The sequence below is a fragment of the Castor canadensis genome, chromosome 7 (assembly GCF_047511655.1).
Source record: "Castor canadensis chromosome 7, mCasCan1.hap1v2, whole genome shotgun sequence".
Lineage (NCBI taxonomy): Eukaryota > Metazoa > Chordata > Mammalia > Rodentia > Castoridae > Castor > Castor canadensis.
In genome coordinates, this window is record NC_133392.1 from 153,081,567 (window position 1) to 153,105,931 (window position 24,365).

General features: G+C 47.9%; 1 protein-coding gene across 10 annotated transcripts in view; it reads right to left on the bottom strand.

The window, feature by feature from the left end:
* Window positions 1–4,290: 4,290 nt before the first annotated feature.
* Window positions 4,291–24,365, bottom strand: part of Prdm2 (PR/SET domain 2) — a 128,906-nt gene continuing 108,831 nt past the window's right edge. For 7 of the 10 annotated variants that reach the window (XM_020188090.2, XM_074081301.1, XM_020188141.2 and 4 more), the window contains 2 exons: window positions 22,562–22,705; window positions 4,527–18,481 (listed from right to left, as the gene is read on the bottom strand). In XM_020188090.2, coding sequence (XP_020043679.2) covers window positions 22,585–22,705 — 121 coding nt within the window. In that variant the 3' untranslated portion in view covers window positions 4,527–18,481; window positions 22,562–22,584. Of the gene's footprint in view, window positions 18,482–22,561; window positions 22,706–24,365 lie in introns of all 10 variants that reach the window. The other 3 variants (XM_074081302.1, XM_020188337.2, XM_074081303.1) reach the window with 2 other exon arrangements.

Consider the following 24,365-nt stretch of genomic DNA (forward strand, 5'->3'; position numbering starts at 1 on the left):
ACAAAAAGTTAGCTTGCATGCTGTTCTCAAGAACATCTTACCCATGGCTTCGGGGGGTTCTGATCCCCCAGAGCTGGCTAAGTCTCCTCCATTAAGTCGTAGCAGTGGGCAAGGTGGTTTCATGCTCGTTGTCACATGGACTGCCTCCCCAACCTCAGAACAGTGGACCCTTGTAGAGAAGCACTTAGGCTTGCCTGTGCCAAATCTGAGCAGGGCACCACATGGTCTCATCTCACAGCCCGCACCCCAAGTGCAAGCATTTTGGCTCAATACTGACGCTTCATGCAAACAGCTAGGGCTTGGGCCAAGAACACAGAAAATACTTCTGGGGCCAGTCCTCCTGAAGCTACTGTCGGCAAATGACACACAGGTTATTTACTCCTCTACAAATGATAATCAAGCTGACACAACAAGGACAAATTTGGAGTCTACCATTCGAGATTCTCAAACTTCTGAGATGTGCCGATACAAGAGTTCAGGGAGCAACAGGAAACAGATTTTGGTTAGAATGATGGCCAGTGAACAAAAATAATACATTGGAAAGAATTTGGGAATTTGAAAAATCCACCTGAAGGTAACAAAACCTAGAAGGGAATCAGCAGTGTGGTGGGTGTGCCCCCTTTGGCTGAGCCCAACTTCTTTCTTATTCTAGGGCATTTCCCACCGTGTGTACAATCGGCTGCCTCACCTTCAGTTACAGAAGCCAGAGTGGGTGTTCCTCCTTCTTCTGGCCCTCGCAATCAGTAGGTGGGCACGTGACTTGGGCTTGGCAAATGCCATCTTCCCAACCAAGACTTTGAGTCCAGAGAGAGTGACAGAGACACAGAGATGATGAGAAATAACTGCAGGGTAGCTAAATGATGCAACAGTGTGTGTCAACAGCTGAAAAGCTGTTCTGGGAGTTATTTCTACTAAAAATATGTTTTTTGTGTGCTTTTGATTTCATAACTCTCTGTGCCCAGGTTTGAAGGCTGTTCCTTCTACTTTCCACCAATTTCTAGTTTCCAGATCTTTCCAGCAAATTCCTTATTCTTCCTTGAGAAAGTCACAATCAGTACTATAGTTTTCAATCAAACCCCTAATTGATACAAGACCATCTAGGACAGAGACTTGAGGCAGGACCCACAGAGGCCCAAGGGTCTGGGAAGGGGATAGCAGCTGAGATGTGTGGCTGCCAAGCACTTTTTTCTGAGGTGTATCAGTCTCCCAGACCTCAAAGCCTCCAAGAAGAATGAGTATAGAGCCTGGGCGACTGCCCACTGCTAGGCTGTACCAGGATGGCACAAGGAAGGACATGCCAATGGGGTGTCGTCAATCACTGCACAGAAGGCAAGCATCTGACTTAACTTGTCCTAACTCAACCATCTGCTCAGGGGCAGAAGCATTCCCTCTAAACATCAAGCCATCCTTAGGAAGAGGAAGTGGGTGCTGAGCTGGTGGATTTGCAGAGTCCATTACCTGTAGTGAAGGTTCACCATGGAAAGACCACGCATCTGTCTTCTCCCTGTGGGCTCCAAGCACAGGGAGGTTCTACATCCTCAAGGTGCCTCTAGACTGAAAACAGGTTTCAATAACTACATCTGACCCCATGTGCCAACAGGATTCCAGATATCAACCCCAGTCTATACCAGAAACAGTTTCCCAGGAGTCCTGGCTGGAAAATGAAAAGCCTACAAGTAGAATTCCCTAATCTACACTTGTCTCAGCTCTTATTTTTCCCACCTCAGTCATTCCTTTCCTTCTTTTCATCTTTCCTCATGTGAAATGCACTTCCTTCGTAGAGGTGATGTAACTCACTGTCATGTACCAGGCACTGGGCAGAGCTGGGCTTTCTCAGTGCCTCATGCCTTACTTCTCAAGGTATCTTCACCTACAGGCTTAGGTTGGAATTATTGTAACGATGAATGCTTTCTTCTTTTAAAAATAGTAGTTAAAATGGATCAGATTAAATATGCATTATTATCCCAAAGACTTTAATAGACTGATATTATTTTTATAAAGAGAAGAGAGGTAACAGGGTTGAAAATGCCAACAAACTTGGGTAATGTTCAAGAGATAACTGACCTAGGGCAGAGTCAGCTGAAAGTGAGGTGCCAGCAGTGGAGCGGCAAGTGGGAGTGGAGGCCACCATGGCATCCAGAAGGTGCCAGCATTTCTGAAGACAGGAAAACAGGAAGAAGGGTTGAAAGTCTGTGAGGTGCTCTTAGGTTACCCAAACCCTTTCCTGTGATGTGACAAAGAATGGCAAGTACATCCCAGGGAACAGTTGAGCCAGAAAGATGACTTGGACTCATGAATGCCAAGTATAGCTGACTGCAAGAGGAGGCAACAGAAACGGGGACTAAGAGAAATTTTGTGCATTGCACTTCCTCACTCTCCAAATTCTCTCTCAGAATGCCAGAGCCAGTTTTATCACCCTGACACATCTGCTTCCCAGGATTCTTCTGAGGGCACTTTCAGCCCAAACTCCCTGTAAGGGGCTCACCATGCAGAAAGGGCTCTGGTCTGCTATAGGGCCTCTCCAACCACGGCAAGACAGCCTGGGATCAGCAGACCCTGCAGGAAAGCATGTTACCCCTAACCACAATGGCTATGAGCAAGGGCTATAGGACTGGAGGCCTGAGTTCAAATCCTAGTGCAGCCCTATACCAGCTGCAGGACTTGAGAAAATAACTTCAAAATACCAACCTCCTACATGGTAGGAAATAAAATGAGTAAATGCTTGTAAAAAAACACCTGCAATAATGACTGGAATACCAAAGACCTACATACTAATTTAAATAAAAGTTCAAAAAAGGAAGCTCTGTAGAAATAGTGCATCTTATTATAAATAAGATGATTAAAAGATTTCATCTTGCCCCATCTTCAAGAGCAATAACAACAGCAAATGCTGGCGAAGATGTGGTGAAACGCAAACCCTTATACACTGTTGGTGGGAATGTAAATTAGTACAGCCACTATGGAAAGCAGCATAGAGATTCCTCAAAAAGCTAGACGTATGATTCTTATGTTAAACTTCCATATGATCCAGAGATACCGCTCTTGGGCATCTTCCCAAAGGAAGATAAGACAGGATAGTATACAATAGAGACCCCTGTACACCCATGTTCATCACAGCACTATTCACAGTAGCCAAGCTTTGGAATCAACCCAGGTGCCCTACGATGACTGGATCAAGAAATTGTGGTGTATATACACGATGGAGTTCTACTCAGCCATAAGAAAGAACGATACCATGTGGTTTGAAGGTAAATGGAATGTTAAGTGAAGGAAGCCAGGCTCAGAAAGATTAAGCCCTCATGTTCTCTCCCATATGTGGAAGATAGATCCAAAAGGTAAACATACACAAAAACCAAACATGACCACATACAAGTGTATATGTAGAGTGTGTTTGTAACAGTAGACCTGCTCTACGGAACTCAGGGAAGGAGGGCAATGAAAGGAGAATGCCACACCCTCAGTAATATCATAAAACATAACATCTGTGCAGGTCGAGGATATAAGGACGTGTACTGAAAGCTGTTGAAAAATGGCGGAGGTGAGGTAAAGGGGTAAGGGAGAGTAATGGAAGGGGTTGAATGGGCCAAAGTAAAGTACACCCACAGTGGAGCGAGATTGAACATCGACTTAGATATCAATAACAAAAGTCAAGGCTGTAAAACAGGCACAGCATGTATGGGGGGAGTACTGTGGGAGGGCAGAGGGTGAACAAAGGAGATGAAGGTGAGGGAATATGGCTGATGGACTTCATATACCTGTACAAAATAGAACAATGAAACCACTTGCAATTGCTTTAAGTGGGGTGGGATGGGGTTGAGGGGAAGAGATGGTGGGTGGGACAATCTAACCAATTACAATGTAAGGCAATTCAGAATTGTCACAATGACTCCTCCCTGTACAACAAATATATCCTAATAAAAAATTGCTAAAATAAGTAAATATGATGACTGCAAGAAATACAGACAGATGGACACACACACACATATACATAATGATTTGTACCCATGAAATTGTGAGATGCTGACATGAAGTAATAACAAAATAGAGCTCTTAAGACAAAAATAGATAGAATAAGGAAAAAGATAGAAGGCTGGACATCAACAATGAGAAAATCTCACAGAAAATAAAAAAGGATAAAGAGCAAGACAAAACAATAATAATAAGTTAGATGAAACCAGGGCTAAACATCTAAATAATTGAAAGAGAAAAGAACCATTTATTTTATTCAAAGAAATATAAAAAATTTTCAGAATCCTGAGAGGACCCGCTGAGCATAATGAAAAGTCCCATTGTGCCATTTCTGAATACCAGGGATGAAGAAAAGGTCCTAAAAGCTTCTGAAGAAAAACAGGTACAAACAGCAAAATGGCACTGTCAGTGATGCTGGAAGCTAGACAAGAATGGAACAAAGTCTTTAAAATACAAATTTCCAACCAAGAATTCCATATCCAGCTAAATTATAAAACAAGAATGAAGGCAAAATAAAACCCTTTTCAGACAATATGGTCTAATGAGGAAACAAATGAGAGTGAACCAAGAAATGTGGTGACAGGGAACCCAGGCTTCCCAGATCCTAACACGGAGCACAGGAAGTGATTTCTCAAGATGATCATGAAAGGAGGTCCCAAGCTGATGACAGCTGTTGAGTCACCTAGACAGCACATACACGGTCTAGTTGGGAACAGCAGGAGGAGGACTCTAGGGTCAATATCTCAAAATAAGAGAGAGGGAGAGAGAGAGTGAAGAAGAAAGGGGTGGGGGGAAGAACAACGGGAGAAAAGAATTAGTTTGGACATATTGAGATATTTTATAGCTCTGGAAAACACTTTGGTGATGAGCAAAGGTCAGACCAATGAAAAACCAAGTGACTTAAAGAGTGGGGAAGAATCTAAAGTGGCCTGGCAATCACGATTATCCCATGTTCAGCTGCTCTGCAGAGAACATGTTCACATCATCACGGAAAAGATGTCTAATTACAATTGGGTGGATTATGGAATATGAGGATAGAGACTTAATCCTTATTCTCCCTGGTAGATATTATTTGATAATATTCCTTGGATGTTTTTGTTCAATTTTAGGTGATATTACCATATCACTTAGAAATACGTAATTCAATACTAGAAGCAACTAAAAATATTGTGAGTAGTTCTTTCTAGAAGTAAAAATTTGGGGTAAAAGGATGGATGACAGATCTGCATCTTTATTATCAGCTGGATGACTTAACTTTTAAACTAGGAACAAGTGTTACTTTGTTGAAAAAAAATTTTTTAAGTTTCAAAAATAGAGGTAGAAAATTCTGCCAAGAAGTAACAGTACAGTTAACTACTGAGCACTACTGTGTGCCTGGTGATAAGAAGCTGTTCATGCTTTCTGCATGAGCCTTAAAAGACTCCCACAAGACAGGTCCAATTGCCTCCTTTTCAGATAAGGACAAAGACAGTGCATAGCTTGTTTAAGGTAACAGAAACGGGTAGGAAAGGAATCAGGGTTCTAACATAGGTCTGACTCCAAAAGCTGTACTCACTACCACCACTTCTAATTCTGATTGAACGAATTTTCTGAACACTTATTTGATGTCTGATTGCATAGGGGGTCTCGCAGTGCAGTGACGTTGATACCATTCAAACACCTTCCCTCTGCTTCTCAGACACTTGTTGGAGTGCACCTGTTAGGTCCCTTAGGATTGGATAAGTCCAGGGGACTAGTCCCAGAATAACTCTGTGAATAGAAATAGTGTGTCTGAGACATAACACCTGACTTCAAGCATGGGGACCACTTCCCTCTGGCGTGGTAATTAACAATGTCCTATGGTAGCTATGTGGCCATTGAAGACATTGGTTATGTTCCAGGCCCAGTAGCAAAAGCATTTCCTAACACCAAGATGATGGTTATGCAATGGCATTTATCATAAAAGGAGCCAGAGTTTCTTAGTCTAATGACTGATTCCGGCTCTAAGGCAGGAAATGCACAAAGTACACCTGGAACACCTTGACACAGCAGATAGTAAAGAATCTATGCTCCTGGAGGGGAAAAGCAATTTCAAAAAGAGGGCCTTTCATCAGAAACCACAGAATCTAGAAGAAAGTGGCATGACATTTTCCAAGCACTGAAAGAAAAGAACTGTCAATTCATAAACTTTAAAGACATCCTTGTGGGCAAAAGAAGGCATTCTCAAATGAAAGAAAACTAAGATAATTTGTTACCCCAAACCCACCCTTCTTTTCCTAAAGGAAATTCTTTAAACAGAAAGGGAATGACAAAATGAAACAACAAACTTGGACTATCAGTGTGGTGAAAAGAACAGTGGCCTCCCAAAGATGGCCTGGCCCTAATCCCAGGAACCTGTGAGTACCTTACATGGAAAAAAGGATTTTGCAGACATGATTAAGTTAAGAAGTTTGAAATGGGAAGATTATTCTGGATTGTGCAAGCAGACTTAATGTAATCATAGTTCTTCCTCAAGTTGAGGAAAGTCTCTCTCCCTTCCTACTTTCGTCTGGGATGTTGACTTTCTGGGATGTTTTGACTTTTCGTGCATCAGTCAATAGGATCATGTGATTTTTATTTTTTTAGCCTGTTAATACAGTATATCACAGTTACTCACAAGTCTACAGTTGTCTTAAAATCAAACGTTTATTACAAAGATACAAGGAAGTAGTGACTATGAGAGAGACCGGACAACAGTTACCTTTGGAGGAAATGTGGGAGATGTGATGGAGACTGACTGGCCAAATGCCATTCCTGGTGAGGGTGATAGTTATGGGAGACTTTGTACAAATCACCAAGCTAGATATTTGATTTATGTGATTTTTCTGTGTGTTTTATTTTAAATATGGGGAAATGACCCTAGTCACTCCACAACAGACATGTAGTATGAGCAAGAACTACGCATTTGTCAACAGGAACTAAGATTTTGTTTGTTACAGCAGCATAATTACCCCATCCTGATTGATGTGTAAGTGGTCTGAACTCCAGGACTTCGGGATTAGTTAGGAACATGGGAGCTTAGGGAGGAATGGCAGCATGCCCTTGAGAAAGCAAGGACTCAGACCAATTCCCGAATAGGTGTCAGACCCCACATACTAGATACTCAGATTTATTTTCAGTGCACTTCCCTTGTCAGTTCAACTGGACAGGATCCAACAGAATCTCTGTGCTGTAGATTGAATTGAGTCCCCCATTCATATGTTGAAATCCTAACTCCTAGAACCCCTTATTATATGACTACATTTGGAGACAAGCCTTTAAGGGGGGTGATTAAGGATAAATGAGGCTACGTGAATGGACCCTAACCCAATAGAACTGGTGTCCACAAAAGGAAAGAGACTCACCAGGACACAGGGACAAGGTGGCTACCCAGAAAGACCTTAGGAAACACCAACCTTCCCACACCTTGATCTTGGATTTCCAGCTACTAAAACCGTGAGGTATTTTGTGACCCCAGGGAAGAAGCTGTCCATGAAAGCAGCAGATGATGCCACACCAGGAAGAACGGGTTGTCCCTCGTGGCAGAACCTTCCATCCATGGAACACTCACTAGCTGACACATCACTAATGTGTCACCGAAGAGAACATAGAGAATCAGGAAGCCTGGAACAATACCAAGAAGAGGCACTGTCCATAGGGGCAGGACCAAGACTATAGTCCACACACCTCTGTCTAATCTCCCCAAATCTTTCCCCCAATTCAATGGGATGAGGCCACTTCTGACAATGGTAAGCAGCAGGTGCAGGCACAAAGCAGCCACCTGATTTCATGTGGCCAGGATGACTGGTCCTGCCTGTACCGAGCAGCCAGATGCCTTTTACAGCCATCGGTGGCACCAGCACCTTCAAAACAGACAAGCTTCCAAAATAATCCTTCCAGAGTGGGGGTTGCCAGCCTGGTGACACATTTCAAGGATTCCTCATTCTCAGGAGGCCTACAAAGGTCATGGGAGGAGAATCCAAGCCAGGCCTCCCCACGGTGTCCACAGGAAGAACAGCTTACCTGGCCCTCAAGTGTCTTCCTGGCCACACAAGGGGTATGTCCCATGCCCTGTTCTGTACCACCGAGAGGTCACCACCTTCTCCCTGTCCAGGATGGAATGCTCACCTTTCACTGTTGAAAGGGTCAAAGGTGGAAGTCGTGTATGCAAAAGAAGCCAGATTTAGGAAAACCAAAAAACCACAAAAGGCTGAAAAGAAACACCAAGCAGCTGTTTGCCTCTCCCCAAGGCGGCTCCTGGGGGCACTGGGGAGAAAGGTCCTGGCCTTGTGCTCAGATGCCACCTCCTCCACATCCCGCAGCCAAGAAGGGCCAGGTACTAACTTTCATTGGCCCACATTAAAGGTGTGGGCACTTGACAGTGCTGTCTCCAACATGGTGGGATGGCAATCTGAATACCAGGACTCAGCCCTGAAATGTTTTTAAATCACAAAGCAGTCCCACCAGAAAGCTCTGTCTTCTTGCTTCTCTTCTGCCCAGGTGCCTAAGGCCGCACATGCAGCCCTGTGTTGGGGAAACATTGCAAAGCATTTAGAGACAATTATACTTTTGTACTCTCCTGCACATCCCCTCCCTTCCTGCAACCCCAACTATGCACCCTCCATGTTCAGAAGATCAAGGACCAGGGCTCCACCTACTGTGGCTGCTCCTACATGGATGGGCAATACCCACTGGGGACCTATGGAGGGACAGTGTTCAAAAGAACAGGCCTCTCAGGTCAAGGGGAGGGACTGGAGCCCTGAGGAGCTGGCACAGTCCAGGGACTTATATTCCTGGCAGAAAAGGTCGAATATGGGTTCCCTCCCCACTACTAGCTCAGTAGATGCATCTGGGAGCACAAATGTGTCCCAGCAGGACGTGTGTGGTGAGGGTTCAGTGTGTGTGTGTATGTGTGTGTTAAGAAGGACAGAGTGTATGAAGCTGGAATAAACGATCAAATCTGTCATTGGCCATCCAGGTACAGCTTTTGGCCACACAGACGGCCCCTCCACTGCTCCCTTTCTGCAAATACCTGCAGGGATTCTGTTCACCTACATACACCTTCCCAGGGTTGCCACAGCTGCCTCAATGTCTACCAGACCTTCAGAGCAGCAGCGGCTTCGCAGAGTGCATGTGCACGGACCTGGCACCAGAGAAGCCCTCCTGGGACTCCTGGCTCAGAAGGTCCCTTCACAACCCACTGAATGGGGAGAAGGGCTTCAAATTATTCACCTAGCACTGACTCCTTGCCTGCTGTCTTTGCAGAATGGCATCTCCCTTCATCTCACCAATTGAGCATGACACAAAGTGTCATAGAAATCAGGCTCTTTGGTTCACACTCTGTTGTGTTGTCACCAATAAAGATCCAAGTACAATGCACCAGGCTCTGCAAACAAGCTCTCCCATGCCTCTGACCAGGTAGCTGTGCCAAGGACACTGAAGACACATCGGGGAAGATGTCACTTCCCTAAGACCGTGGGATGTAGCTAGGAACAGACTTCAGGACAGCTGCGTTCACCTTATCCCTCCTGTGCCAGGAGGGCCAGCTCTTGAAGCCCCTCCCACTCTCCACCAGCAGGAGCCAGCAGTATCCCCCAATTTAGCAGGGCTGGACTTGGTGACCTTGGGTGGTAGCAGGAAAACTACAGGGCCTTGGACCACAGGCCTTTGCAGAAATTGAAGGATGCTCTGTGGAGAGGTGGCATGGCTGTCTTCTACCTTGACCTTCAAGAAGAGACTTGCTCCATTGTTCATGACCCCAGAGGAGTGAACCTCTTTTAGCCTGTTTCCTCCTCCATAAGTCCAGGAGTGCAGTGCCCCCTCCATGGGGTTCCCACGAGGCAAGCACTGAGCCCAGTGCTGGGTACCAGGCGTGCATCAAAGCTTATCTTTCACCGCCCATCAGCTTGCTCCTTCCACTTGTCCGTAAATAATTGGGCTGAGCAGGAATAAGCTCGAGGATGTCCAGTGTCCACGGGAAAACTGAGAAGCCATCTAAACTCTGGGTATGTCATATGCTTCACTGCCACCATCATTATAAGGAATGTGGAGGTAATAATCTTAAAGTTTAAAAGAAGTATGGAGACATCACAATGAAAATAGTGTGTACCCAAAGCCAGGAACTAAGAGTTTCTGATTTAGCCGCCAACTTATCCCAACAACCCGGCGAGGAAGGGACTACAGTATTGCCCACTTTACAGAGGAGATAACTAAGGCTCAGGAGGTTTGGTAACGTCTCAGGGTCACATATTGGGTTGGTGGCACAGCCACTTGTTTGTTTACGTAAAGACTTGAAGGATTGTGTACTGCAGAGTCCACTGGTGATTGGAGACTTCTGGATTTTCTCAATATTTTTGGTGGTACCAGAGTTTTGAACTCAGGGGCTTACGCTTGCTAGACAGACACTCTACCACTTAAAACCAGTCCCCTCCTCCCAGCCCTTTTTTAGGGTTTTTTGTGGTACTGGAATTTGAACTCAGGGCCTACATCTTGAGCCACTCCACCAGCCTTTTTGTCTGAGAGATAGGGTCTCACAAACTATTTGCCCAAAGTGGTTTTGAACTGCTGATCTCTGTCTCCTGAGTAGCTAGGATTATACAGGCGTGAGCCACTGGTGTCTGGCCATTTTTTTGTTGTTGTTTTGTTTTTTTAATAGAGTCTCAAGTTTTTGCCCAGGTCTGGCCTGGACCATGATCCAGGCTGGGATGAGAGGCATGCACCACCACACTCAGCTATTGGTTGAGATGAGACTTCCTTATCTCAGGTGAAGCCCAGCATTGACTTTAAACTGTGATCCTCCCCTATCTCTACCTTTTGAGTAGCTAGGATTATAGGCGTGAGCCACAGTGCCCAGCCTGTTTTTTTTCTAGATATTAACTATATACATTTTCCAGTTAAAATATTTTAAATGTGCTGTTTAAACAGTCACCCAAGACTTGGCCCCAGGCCTCGGTGCTGGGGAACGGCACACAGATTATGTGGCCATCAGGAGCTGGGTACATCCCAGGCCTAACGAGCCACAGAGCCACAGTACAGGCATAACACCCCAACAGGGGTGTCCATGTGTGCCACTCCGGTCTTCCCTCTGCTCCGTGCTTTAGCCCTGCTCACGTCACCTATGGCACTGGGGTGACATTGAGCAGACTACTCCATGCCAATTTCCAAAGGCCTCTGCGATGGCTGTTTTAAGGTGCTTCCCCAGCCTGGTCCTGGGAAGAGGCAGGGACCCGCAGCGGTAGGGGCCCTTTCTTGCTAAGAATGACCTTATTTTGTAGCATTCTACCAGTTGACACCAAAACAGGCCCTCTCCCTTACCCCTCTAAATTTGGTTTCTGTATCAGATATCAAAAAAGGGAAGCTGCTTATTTTTAAAAACATTAAGTCTTATGCACCAAGCAAAGGTCAGAGCCATAATTCCAAGATGTAGGCGTCAAGGGACAAGAACCACTTGAATATTCTTTAGAGTCCTCAGAGTCCCACTTGACATTGGATGACCTCAGCATCCAAGGCACAAGCAGCTGTTAAGAGCAGCGGGGGCCCTGCTGCTCAGCTGAGGGCCAGGGCTGGCTGATGCGCATGCCCAGTGACAGCTAGAGCCTGTCACACTGACCCAGAAGAGAGGGACATTGTAGAGGGGCTTAGTCCTCCAAACAGGGCTGCTGGATACAGCACATAACCATATGGGATGCTCAGAACCATCTGAATTTTAGATAAAGAACAATTATTTTAGTATCTTTCCTGACAGCCCTGCCCGTGAAGCAGTGATATTTAAAATAAAAGGCTCCCCTGGAAGGCAAAGACGGGCACAGAGAGACCCACACAGCAGCAGTCTGTAGCTGAGCACTGGGAGGAACACTACCCGGCTTAGAGGCAGCCATTCTTGCACAACTGCACTTGAAGCCCAACATGTCTAGGGCTCCTCCAAAGTCAAATCTCCCCCCGCCCGGAGGTCTCCTAATGCCTCCCATAGTGAATCTGGAGGACCTCCTGGGGGCTGTTGCTGGCACAGGACACAGCATCGAATCAGACAGGACCAATGCCTCGGCTGTCATGGCCTGATGTTCCATAGAAGCTAAGAGACCAGGAGATCCCAGCTGGAATCTAAGAATAAAGCAAACAGATAGCTACTTTCAACAGGGAAGAATGCTGGCGGGACGACATTTAAACTGAGAGCCACAGGACTACTGGAAGGAAAGTCACTACAGCCAGAGGAATTATTTTGTGCCCAGATCCCGTGGCAGAAGAGAGCTTATGTATCCCAGGAGCAGACAGGCAGCTGGTGTGCCTGGGACAGAGAGGGCAGGCATGTAAGGAGAGTGACATGACTGGATTCAGAAACCCACACACAGCCCAAGAAACACACAGCACAGCATCCTAAGCTGCTGGCACCAAAACTAGAGGAGACAAATCAGGGGTCCTTCAATCTCAGAATAAGGCATTGACTCTGGCTCTAGCCCCTCCCCCAGGCCCAAGTAGAAGTCAAGTGACTGCTGTCATGTGAGCAGGCGGTGGCTTTCCACCTGCGTCAGCCTGTCAACAAACCTGTCCCCACCGTCAGCCCTACAGTGGAGTGAGCAGGGCCCCGAAGATTAGGAGAGATGTACTCAGAGTTCCATCTGGGGACAGGCTGCAGGTTCTACTTCCCAAGGGACAGGAGAGGTTGCCATCTCCCTTCCCACCAGCCTTTAGTGACAAAGGGGCAGAGTCCCCTCTCCGGAACACAAGTTTCCTGCCATAGTTCTGCTTTTGGCAGCTGTCTTCTCAGTTGCCAAAGCCATTTGGGCATCTTGAGCTTCTGTCCCCTATTTTAGTGGAGTCCCTTGCACTCAGGGACCTAGTGGGTGGGAGGGAGTCATGCACCCTTCCCTCCAGATCCCTGCATCTCTCCCTTACCTCATACTCTCCAGATTGAGAGACACAGGGAAATAACCTTGACCTTGGACAGTCGTTCCAGAGGCCTGGGTCCCACCCCCGCAGTTGAGCTGAGTGGCTCTGGGGCCCCTAAGCTTTTCTTGGCTTCAGCCTTAACCAGGAGTCCTTGGCTCACCCACCTGCCCAGGCAGTGGCTGGACCTCTGGGTGCCTCTCTTGCAGGAGGTCTCCATCTGCTGGCAGGAGGCAGGATCACAGCTTCAGGTGAGCTGCCAGGTTCCCCAGGCCTGGCTCCTACCTACCTACCTTGTCCCCTACCTACCTTTTCCAGGAAGATGGGAGACCTCCCAACCACAGTTGATGGACGATGCTGTGTAGGGTAAGCAGTGTGCAGGCTCCTCTTGTCCCCTTGGCATAGACAGATACAGCCATAATCACTCAACTGTCACCAAACCCTCAATTCTCCCCTGCAACCTCCAGCAGGTTCTCCCTCTTCCCAGGGATGTCAAGACCATTCCCTGATGCTACTGCCGAGGCTGATGGCACTCCTTGTCCTGGCAACCTCTCCTGAAAACAGGGCACCAGGCTCAGCAGGGCCTGTGCAGCCCCTGGGAGGTGGACATTTTCAGAGCTGGACTCCTTTCTGCCAGTGGTGACCAGTGCTGGGCATGACCTGATGGCCAAGAGTCACTAGTGACACTGATCGGTGCACATCCAGAGCTCCCTGCAGAGGCTCAGTCCCCATCCTGGCCAAGGCCTGAGATTCATATGTTTAGTCACTACCATGGGCACAACCCTCAAATCTAGTAGGCACTACGCTTGGTGGGACATGCAGAGCTGCGGACTGTACAGGTGGCCCAGACCCTCCCCGAGGACACACAGTAACAGCTGATTTATATTCACACCCAAACACAGGATGGTGGGTTTGCTTATCACCGTTATGTTCAAACAAGGAACCAAGCCCAGGTCAGTGACCAGCCTGAGGTCACACAGCCAGCAAGGGAGAGCTGGGTTCTCACTTGGGCTGGTCCTCCAAAGTCTGAGCTTTGAAACCTGTGCCTCTCTTTGAAACCTGGCCGTGGAGCTGGAGTGGAGAAAAATCCAGCAGCAGCCAAATTGCTGTCCTGGCAGTTGGGGACTGACTTCTGTGGTAATGTTTCCATCTGAAGGTGCCTTGGCATCAGGAGGAACCAGCAGGGTGTAGTGGGGGAACAGTGGGGACAGGGATGGGGAAACATTGGCCATTGGCCCCTGGAAAGCCTATATCCACTTCCTGGCCCACATCTACCAGCTGTGTGACCCTGGCCAAGTCGTTTCACATCCCTGAGGCTCTAACTCTTCACCTGTGAAACGACTCTGGGGATACCCACATGGATGGGTTGTCAGGAAATGAGGGGCTGCCTGGCACGTCACAGGGCTCAGTCAGGGATACAATTCAGCTGGCACTGAGTAGGTGAGGCCTGAGTCACCTACTCGCTGAACTCCATCTGTGCATAAGAGACCCAGGACCTGCCCTGACACCTTGAAGCTTCTTTGGATGAGATGAAACCATGTGACAGTACCTGCCAGAGCTAAGTGCTTTGTAAATGGACACTATTTTAATTCTGGCATACCTGTTATACAAAGAATATTCTTCCCTTTCTGAAGTTTATAAGGCCCAATTGTAGACATTAGGGGAGGGGCCTGATTTGGACCTGCAAGTATCCTCCTCCTCCAGGGAGCCTTCCCAGAGACCCAGATCTGTTCTCTCATGCATTCAGGACTAGCCTCCTCACTGGCTCTTCTCATCTTCAGAAATTGTCTACTTTCTTCTCCATCTACCCTGCCAGCCTTCTCTCTGCTGTCTCCTCCATGATAAGTCCTCCCATACTCAGGTGTCAGTCAGTTTAGAGTTGAATGCATGGGTCTCGCCTCATTAGTAGTTCACCTTTACTTTCTGGATGAGTTTCCTCAAACGAGTGGGAAGTCATGTGTGATGGCCAGTTTGGTATGTGGATGAATGGACATTGGGATGCCCAAGGTACACAGCACTTCTGGGTGTCTGGGAGGTTGTTTCCGGATGAGATCAGCTGTTGAATCTCAGTGGATGGCCCTCCCAGTGTGGTGGGCTGGAACAGAACAAACGGTGTTGCCAGGAGGAACTCCCCCCAGCTGGGACATCTCATCTCTTCTTTCCTGGTCTGGGGTTTTCCCCATGGGCTCCTCTGATTCTCAGGCCTTCAGACTTAGGTTGATTTACACCTCCAGGAAGCTCCAGGTCTCTTGCAGACAGCAGACTGTGGGACAGCCTGCCTACTAGACCTTTTTAACGTATGTAGAAATCTCCATCTGGTTTTCTCTGGAGAACCTTAATATAACACATCTGCTCTTTAGAGAAAGCATTGGGCTCTTGCTCCTACCTTTATGCAATGTTGGAACATGAACAAAGACCATGTGGGGACCTCCTGTTGTGTCACCTTCCCTCCCACCCCACACCTAGGACAATGCTTATGTCTCATGTCCCGTCACAATTCACCTGTCCTCGGCCTTAACCTCTTCAGGTCCTGGTACCTAACTCTGCTAGGATGTGTGATCACATGGATGTTTAACTCCTTCCAAGGAATTTATTTGCACTCATACTGACAAAGATGGCTAAAATAAAAAAAGACAGTGGCAAGTGGCTGACAAAGATGTGGAGAAACTGGAGTCCTCATACAGGGGGCAGGGGGTGGGAAACAGTGTGGTCATTGTGGAAAAGTTTGGCATGTCCTCAAAATGTTACAGGGTGCGCTACGATCCACTGTTTCCCTCCTAACTATACTTTCAAGAAAACCTGCATCTCACAAAACTTCTACATGAATGTTCATGGCGCCATTACTCTTAGAACAGGTCAGAAGTGGAAACAACCCAGGAATCCATCAGCTGAAGGATGGAGAGTTACACAGGGTATATCCATTCAATGGAATATTTGGCCATAATAAGGAATTTAGTACCAAGACATGCTACAACTGCAAACATTATTATAAAGAAGGGAGTCATAGGATACCATGTGCTATAAGGTCCGTATGTATGAAATGCCCAGAATGGACAAATCCTTAGGGACAAGTAGACTTGTAGTTAGGCACCTGGGCAGATATTGGGATTGGCCATAAATGGGTATGGATTTCTTTTGGGGTGATGAAAATATTCTAAAATTAATGGCGATGGAGCCGGGCATAGTGGCTCACACCTGTAATTCCATCTACTCAGGAGGCAGAGGTAAGATAATTACCATCTGAGCCCAGCTTGAGACTCTATGTGAAAAAAAAAAATTAAGGCAAAAAGGATAGGGGGCATGGCTCAAGTAGTACAGTGCTTGCCTAGTAAGTTCAAGGTCCTGAGTTCAAACCTCCTAACACCAAAAAATAATATTAATAAATAATTAATAAAAATAAATATAATTGATGGGAGTGATGGCTACACAGCTCTGCGATACCAAAAACTCTGCTTTCTACACTCATGTGGTAAACTGTGTATGAATTTGACCTGCATAAAGCTGCTTAAAGAAGACACCTTTTGCAGTCACCTTTCTAGTCTTAGTGAAATGGCTTACCTTATGGTCTGGCAAGTGGGCAAGTGACCCGAAGGCAGAGAAGCCTGGCTTGCTGGTAGAATCTCCCCCACACTGGGCCTCCCCAAAGCCTGTCCCACCCCTGCCACCAGCTCAGGAACCACACACGGGAGAAAAAACCAGGAAACCAAAATGGTCATACCCACACCTGCTCTTACAATGGTTCTCCACACTTTTATTGTCTGCTTCCTTCACATGGGCGATCCAGAACCTCATCTCCTGTGACCCAGACCCATGCTGGAGGACCTGTGCTGAGTGGGAAGCACCTCTCTGCAAAACCTCTTCCTCCCCTGCAGTAGTGGATCAGTTTTCCTGACAGTCCAGGAGTGCAGAAAGGTGACCAGCATGTGTGCACATGCAAAGACAGCAAGCCCCGCAAAGCCCAGCAGTGGGGCCCATGGTTCTTCCATTGGCTGAAGGTGACTTCCAAGGCTTTGGGTTTGTGAGTGATCCTCCCTGCTGGAAGGGGAAACCCCTGAGCTGAGAGGCTGGGGTACAGTTTGTGATTGTGAACCGTTATGAAACAAAAATTAGGGTAAGGAACAGCCATGATCTTTCATGCTTGTGAGGGTTGTAGGGTGTGCACGATTCCAGTTCATGAGAATTAAAAACAAACAATGGATTTTAGCTGGGTGAGAAGTAGGAAAACCATGACGTCGGTCAATGATCAACATTTTTCTGCCCATGTGAGGATCTCACACAACTCTTCTCCCCCATCCTGCAGCCAGCTGACTGATTAATTAAATAACACACATTATAAAACTTTAAAAATGGGGCATTTACAGTACGGAACATAAATACGTGCTTTAAAAGTGTCTACATACATATTTACAGAGTTGCAAGTTCAACCGTAGTCGCCCTGAAAGAGAAATCCCTTTATGCGTGTTATGCGTGACAACTCTCCCACGTTCCATCGTCTGTCCTTCCACTTTGGATGTGACATGTCACAACTGACACAGAGATGAGAAGACAGCACCAAGTGGTCTCAGGTATCCTTGCCTGGGGTTCGCCCCAAAGGCACAAAACCCAAGAACCTCACTGACCCAGGTCCAAACTCCAAGCTCAGTCACCTGTTTCTCTGAGCCACGGACTATTGGCCAGAGAGCAGGGTTCAGTCCTGTCATCCCCTGATGGCAGGCAGTTCATGGCCTCTGGAAGTCTCTCTTTCTTCACCCTGTGCTTTTTAAACCTTATTTTATTTTCGGTTTTCCCTTTTATTTTTGTTTCCATTTGCAGCTAATTTGAGAAGTTCAGATACTAAAGGTGTAGCTGGTCCCACCAAGCAAGGGAAAGAAGAGCCCCCTTCCCCACATAGGACCCCATTCACTGCTTGTTCCCGGAGAGGAAGCAGATCTGAGTGGGGATGACATCTTTCTCCTGTGTGCACCCACTTTGCGGCTTCTCTGCTCAGACTCAAGAGCAATGGACCAACTAGAATTGTCAATGTGGAAATGACCCAAAAGCTGGCAGCTCGGGTTGCTTGAGTAAGAAAGGGAGTTTTCTAAGTGCCAGGGCCAAGGATTCAGGCTCAGCCCCAGTGGGTCTATATGCTACTGATTCCCAGAGACACTGGGAGAGAGGGACAGTGGAGGTGGGAATGGTATTGAAGAGGAACTTGGCCTCTTGAAGGCCTTCCTCCAGCCAGGCTAAGGCTGACCCCTGGGGCCAACCCCCCTGGGCCAGGCCAAAGTCCCAGCAATGGCAAAAGACAGTTCAAGAAGCAAAAGAGCAGGTCAAGGAGCTTTTGAAAAATTGCATAGTAGGTGAGGCCCCACCCTGACAGGAAGGCTGGGCTGCAGAGCAGGGGCCCAGACCGCGTCCAAGGATCAGCCCAGAGGACAATGGGAGTCAGCCACCTTCCTGCTCCTCAGGGTTCAGGACCTCTGCTTGAAGACCACGTGCATGTATCTGCAAGCACAACCACACGCACGCACGCACGCATGCACACACACTCTCTCTTTCTCACGAAGGCTCACACCACTGGGATAGGTTGGTATCCCCTGCAGGGCAGACTGCTGGTCCCTTTGGCTTCACTGATTCCAGGTCACTTCAGGTGCTAAAAGAAGAAAACAAAAATGACAATGGTGCCATAAGCTTAACATCTACCATGGGCTGTTCATGCAGGCATTATCTTTATTCATTCATTCATTCATTTATATTTTGGCAGTGCTGGAGTTTGAACTCAGGCCCTTATGCTTGCTAGGGAGGTGCTCTACCACATAAGCCATGCCCCAGCCCTTTTTGCTTTAGCTACTTTTTAGACAGGCTCTCGCATTTTTGCCTGGGGCTAGTCTGGACTGCAACCCTATTTACACCTTCCCTGAAGCTGGGATAACAGGTGTGCACCACCACACCTGGCTGACTTTTTGCCCATGCTGGTTTCAAACAATGATCCTCCTGATCTTTGCCTCCTGAATAGCTAGGATTACAGCTGTGATCCACCATACGTGGCATATCCTTCTTAACTTTTAAACTGAAGTATTTACTAAAGTATACCATGAACACAGAGAAAGGCCCAGCCCGATGAGTTTTCTCAATGGCTAACCAGCACTGGATGAAGAAGCACTACATCAACCTGACCAGCCCCCATTAGCCCTAATACATGCCCCCTTTAAGGATAACCACCACTTCTCTCTACCACAATGGCCCCATAATGGCCACCATCATGACTGCTATTACCTTAGACTGGTTTTACCTATTTTTTAAACTTAACTCTCCAGACTCAATCAGTACCTAGCTGTCCTTAACATGTCTGTGTGATCTGGCCAATCTGAGTATGCGGTTGTGACTCTTGTCTCACCCCAGTATGTATTCTGCTATAGGACCATGCCACACCTGTCCCTCCAGTCCCCTGCTGCTGCACAACTTGGGAGTTTCCAGTTGGGGCCATTATTGCTGCTAGAGTAAAGCCACAAGGACATTCATGTGCGAATCTAGAAGACATGCATGGAACCCATGTTTCTGGCAAATGGAAATGCTAGAGCCCGGCGTGTGTGTGTAAACAGGCTCCCATGTGTGCTGCGGTGCACACGTGCACGTACTTCTGCAGAGGCAGCCCTGGCCAAGAGCTGCTGGGCCGTGGTCTCCATGCATGCAGCTGCGGTGGCTACTGCCAGTTTTCCCACATGGTTGCACGACAATTTGAAGGCTCACGATGGCCTTTGTGGCAGGTGGCACAGACTCTCACGTTACAGGTTAGAAATGGAGGCTTGGAAAGAACAAACTTTTTCAAGGTCAGACTGACAATGAGCAGTAGAGGAGGGACTTGAACCCTGTTGGGCTCGCTCTTGTGCCTGTGTGTTGTGGTTACCAAGGCATGGCACAGTGCGTCCAGGTGAGCTTGTGAAAACATCCACTCCACTGGGAGGACCTGGACAGGGCCAGGTTGTTCAGCCAGTAGACCTGGTCACCATTACTATTGCCAACGGTAACCACTGTGGATACTGTAAAAAATAATGTGATTATTTATTCATAAGAACAGAAGTTATAATGAGTCATTACTTTTACTATTATTAGGTTTATAGAAACAGGACTTTCCTAAGCGCTTCTCATAACAGGACAGGTGTTATGATCATGAAGTGAGTGAAATGAAGTCCAGAGAAGCGAGGTACCCACTAAAGGTGTGGCTACCAAGCCTGGAGCCAGGACTCCACTCGCTAAGCTACACCCATGATCTATGGCAATGCCAACTCCCCAAACCTCTTGCTGGGGCTGGGAAGGGCTGCCAGTGGGGCAGCAGGGTGCCTGCCCAACAGGGACCTCTGCACCATGGACGCTGCTTACACAGCATCCATCTCCCTGCCCTGCATAGCGCACAGATGCACAGCTGAAGATCAGGCTGCATCCCACGGCCTGGCACAGCCAGTGAATGTGTCTGTCCTGTGGATAAAGCAGGATTCATAAAAGAAGTCACCTTGGCAGTCCCCCACCAAAGGGGGCTACCTTCCAGAGGGGCTCAGCAGCAGGGCTGCAGGATGGACTGATGACTGCAGTTGGGGGAAGACTGGACAGACTGCAGCTGAAGGGATGGGTCTCACAGCAGGAAGACAGGCAGGGGAGACTTTCTCTCCCCCTGCTCCCAGAAAGAGGATAAGCATTAAGAACCTGCCCAAGGAGGATTCCAAGACCAAAGGTCTCAGCCAAAGGAGCAGTGACAGCAGAGAGAAGCTCATGACAGTGGCTAGCCAAGTGACAGGCACTGGTGCCTTCCCTGAACCTCTCCTCTAAGCTGCATGGGCAGAAGCCCACTGGCCAGAGGACAGGACAGAGATGGAGTGAGACAGGAAGTGCTGCAGAAGCCCCATGCTAGTCCAGGAAGCAGTATCTCCTCTACACCTGAAGGGGAACAGAAAGCTCCATCTGAGATGCAGTACAGGGAGAAGCTTCTGGAAGGCGGGGATGGTAGATCCAAGCTCCCTGTGCCACGCCTCGACACCTTCAGCAGCCTGGTAAGCTGGTGAGAGCCTTGAGTCCAACAAGACAACAGGGGACAACAGCCAGAGGCCATGGGTTCTTGGAGAATGTCCTCCTTTCATGGCAGGTACAGTCCTGCATCAGGGGCCACAGCCACCTAAGGCCCATTGTCTACTCCAGAGGTCAGGGGACCCGAGTTCTGATGCCAGTTCTGTCACTTTCCCCTCGTGCCTCAGTTTCCCTCCTATAAAATGAGGCTGCTAACCTGCATGACCTTCCCTGTGCTAAAATCTGCCACAGCATTTTTTGAAATCTTTCTACAACTGTGTTAAAGTGGTATGGACTGAACTGTGTCCCCTATAATTCCTTTATTAAAGCCAAAGCCCCAGTGTGGAGATGGGCTGTTGGAAGGCGAGAGGGGTGAGATGAGGTCATGCAGGGGCATTAGTGCACTTCTAAGAAGAGATAGCAGAGAGCCTGCCCTCCACCTGCCCTCGGTATGTGAGAACACAGTAAGGTGGCGGCATCCGCAAGCTACCCACACTTGTGTCTTGACTTTAGACTTCCAGCCTTCAGAATAGTCAGGAAACAAACATCCTGTTTAAGTTGCCCAGTTGGTGGTATTTTGTGATGGCAGCCTGAGCCAACAGGTAAATGGTATAATAAGATGTTTCAAAAAAAATCATTAAAAATAGTATGTTTGGAATAAGTGCAAATTTTAAATAGAGCAAAAAAGGGGCAGGTATGGAAGCTCATCTCTATAATCCCAGCTACTCAGGAGGATCACAGTTTGAGACCAGCCTAGGCAAAAAGTCAGCGAGACCCCATTAGCTCATGCCTATATAATCCAAGGGATGTGGGAGGCATAGATAGGAGGATCACAGTCTGAGGCTGGCCCCAGGCAAAAAATGAGACCCTATCTGAAAAAATAACTGAAGTAAAAGAGGCCTAGGGGTATGGCTCAAGTGGCAGAGTGCCTGCTGAGCGAGCGTAAAGTCCTGAGTTCAAACCTCAACACTGCCACCACCACCACCACCTCCCCCCCGCAAAGAAAAGCTTTAAGACAAGCCAGATAAAATTACAAGGAGCAGGTTTCAGTCACTGCCATGTTTGGAAGATTGTTGGTGAGTAGCTATGCCGTCATCCTGTGTCATCAACCAGGAAGCCCAAGCCGGCTCATGGGGAACTGGCGAGGCTGAGGTGCCTCAGAACAAAAAGCCTGCCTTCCCTGTCTATACCAGCGGAAAACTCAGAATGATTCCAGGTTTTTATCATCACTCTATTTTGGTTCAATATACATCTAAGTTCTACATTTTATACATTAGTGCTATTTTTTATTTTCAAATACATCATGGAAATAAGCACTCCATAATATGTCAGGCACCATGCTGCATGCTGTGTATACATTTGATACGATTTTCCTGTGACGTATGCTCTACTGTGGTCCCCATTTTCACACATGAGGAAACTGAGGCTCAGAGAGATGAAGTGACTGGAGGCCCGCAGCCAGTGAGTGGCATGGCTGGGGTTTGAACCCTGGAGGTCAGAGTCTGCACTCTCAGCTACTAAGTCCCCTCCTGAAGGCAAGCCAATGCCTAGCTCACAGGTCCTGGACCAGCGCCCCCCCGCCCAAGGTCATCATGTCCTTTTCTCTCTCCCCTTCCCTCCTGCCCCAGACCCATGCCCACCCAGCCCCCTCAATCCAGAGCCTCCCACCTCCTACCTGTCAGGGAACAAGCGAAGCATCTACTCTTTGAAGAAGGGTCCCTGGAACTGGGTGGCGGCTGGGGCCTTGACCTTCCTACACTGCCTGGTGATGTACGGAGCTGCAGGTGGAGGGCACCGGGATGCCAGGCGGAGGCTGTAGCTGCATGGGAACAGGAACGACACACACAAGGTCAGCAGGAATCCAGCCTGTGCCCATGACACTGCTGGAAGGTGGGATGTCTTTAATGCTGGCCACCACCTCCCAGGCCTGGGCAGAATGGCACTTCTAGACACTAGAGGACAGGTGCCTGGTTTCAGCCAATGGGTCAGGAGCTTTAACCAGCTCCTGCCATATTCAACCCACCAGGTCCTTTCCCCCTTGGAGGTGACTGCAGAAGCCCAGGATGAGCCTGCTGTGTCACAACAATAGCTTCGCCCCTTCTGATCCTGTTTCCCACACAACAATAGCTTCGCCCCTTCTGATCCTGTTTCCCACCCACCTCCCTGGTTTTCCCACCTTCCAGGCCTCAGCACCCATCACCGGAAAGTGTCTGGGGAGCTCTCTGCTGCTAAGGTACACACACCTGTGTGGAGACAGGTGGGGGCAGGTCCCCTCCACACCATGAACCCCCATACTCGTCATCCATCCTGGGACTCATGTGCCAAGCACTTCTGTGTCAGCATCTGGTGGGGCCACAGGACCCCCCAACAGAGGTGTGAACCCAGGATCCCTTGAAATGCTTTGGCCCTATGTTTTATACCAGTCCACTAAAGAGGATCTGTTTTTTCAGAAAAACTTTTAAAATGTATTTGAAAGACAGGTAACCCTGCCCATTCTTCCTCCCCTTCCTCCACCCAGCTGACTCGGGCTCACTCTCAAGTCCCACTGCCTCCAGGACGCCTGCCTTCTCTACTTTCTGGGTGAGGGGTCCCTTCTTCAGTGGCTTCCACTGATCCCTGTGTTTCTTCATCCCAGCACTCAGTACACTGAACTGAAATCAAGGAATAAAGCGTCTGCTTTCCTCAGGAGTGCTAAAAGCTCAAGGTCAAAGGGCCTTGGCTTGTTTGCTGCTGCATCTTCAGCTGAGCACACCAAAAGTAAACACTGGTTGAGTAAGAATGACTAAATGACCGAATGTGGTGGTTCACACCTGTAGTCCCAGCACTCAAGAGACGGATGCAGGAGGATGGCAAGTCCTAGGCTTGCCTGGACTACATAATGAGACCCTGTCTCAAAAACAAAACAGTAGCAAAAAGAATGACTATATGGTGCTTACTATATGCCGGGACTAGGCTAATATAATTTTATATACACCAGCTACATTCCTGTCCATGGAACCCGCTGAGGTGGCCACTGTTGGGGAAAAGGAGGCACACAGAGCCTGTGTGACTGTCACCATCTGCCTCTCTGGACAGAAGAATGGGAGGAAAGCAGAGTTCCTGGACAGCTCTGCCTAAGAGATGGGGACGGGGTCCACCTCAGGGCTTGTAAACAGTGGGGTTTGGATTAGTGTTCCCAACCAGGGCAAGTACATGTGGCAGTGACTGTGAAGACATTTTGGGGTTGTTGCAACTGGGGGGGTGGGGAGTGTTGATACCAATGTATGGTGGGCAGGTACCTCTTGTCCCAAAAGTTACACAGTCCAAAGTACTAACATATACCCCCCTTAGCATCCCAAGAGCCCCAGTGGGGGCCTGAAACTGCACATAGTAACGAACTCCAGAGACCCTGTGTTTTTTTCCTGTTCCTATATGCCTGTGATAAAGTTTAATTTGTAAATCAGGTACAGTCAGAGCTTAACAACAATAGCTAATAATAA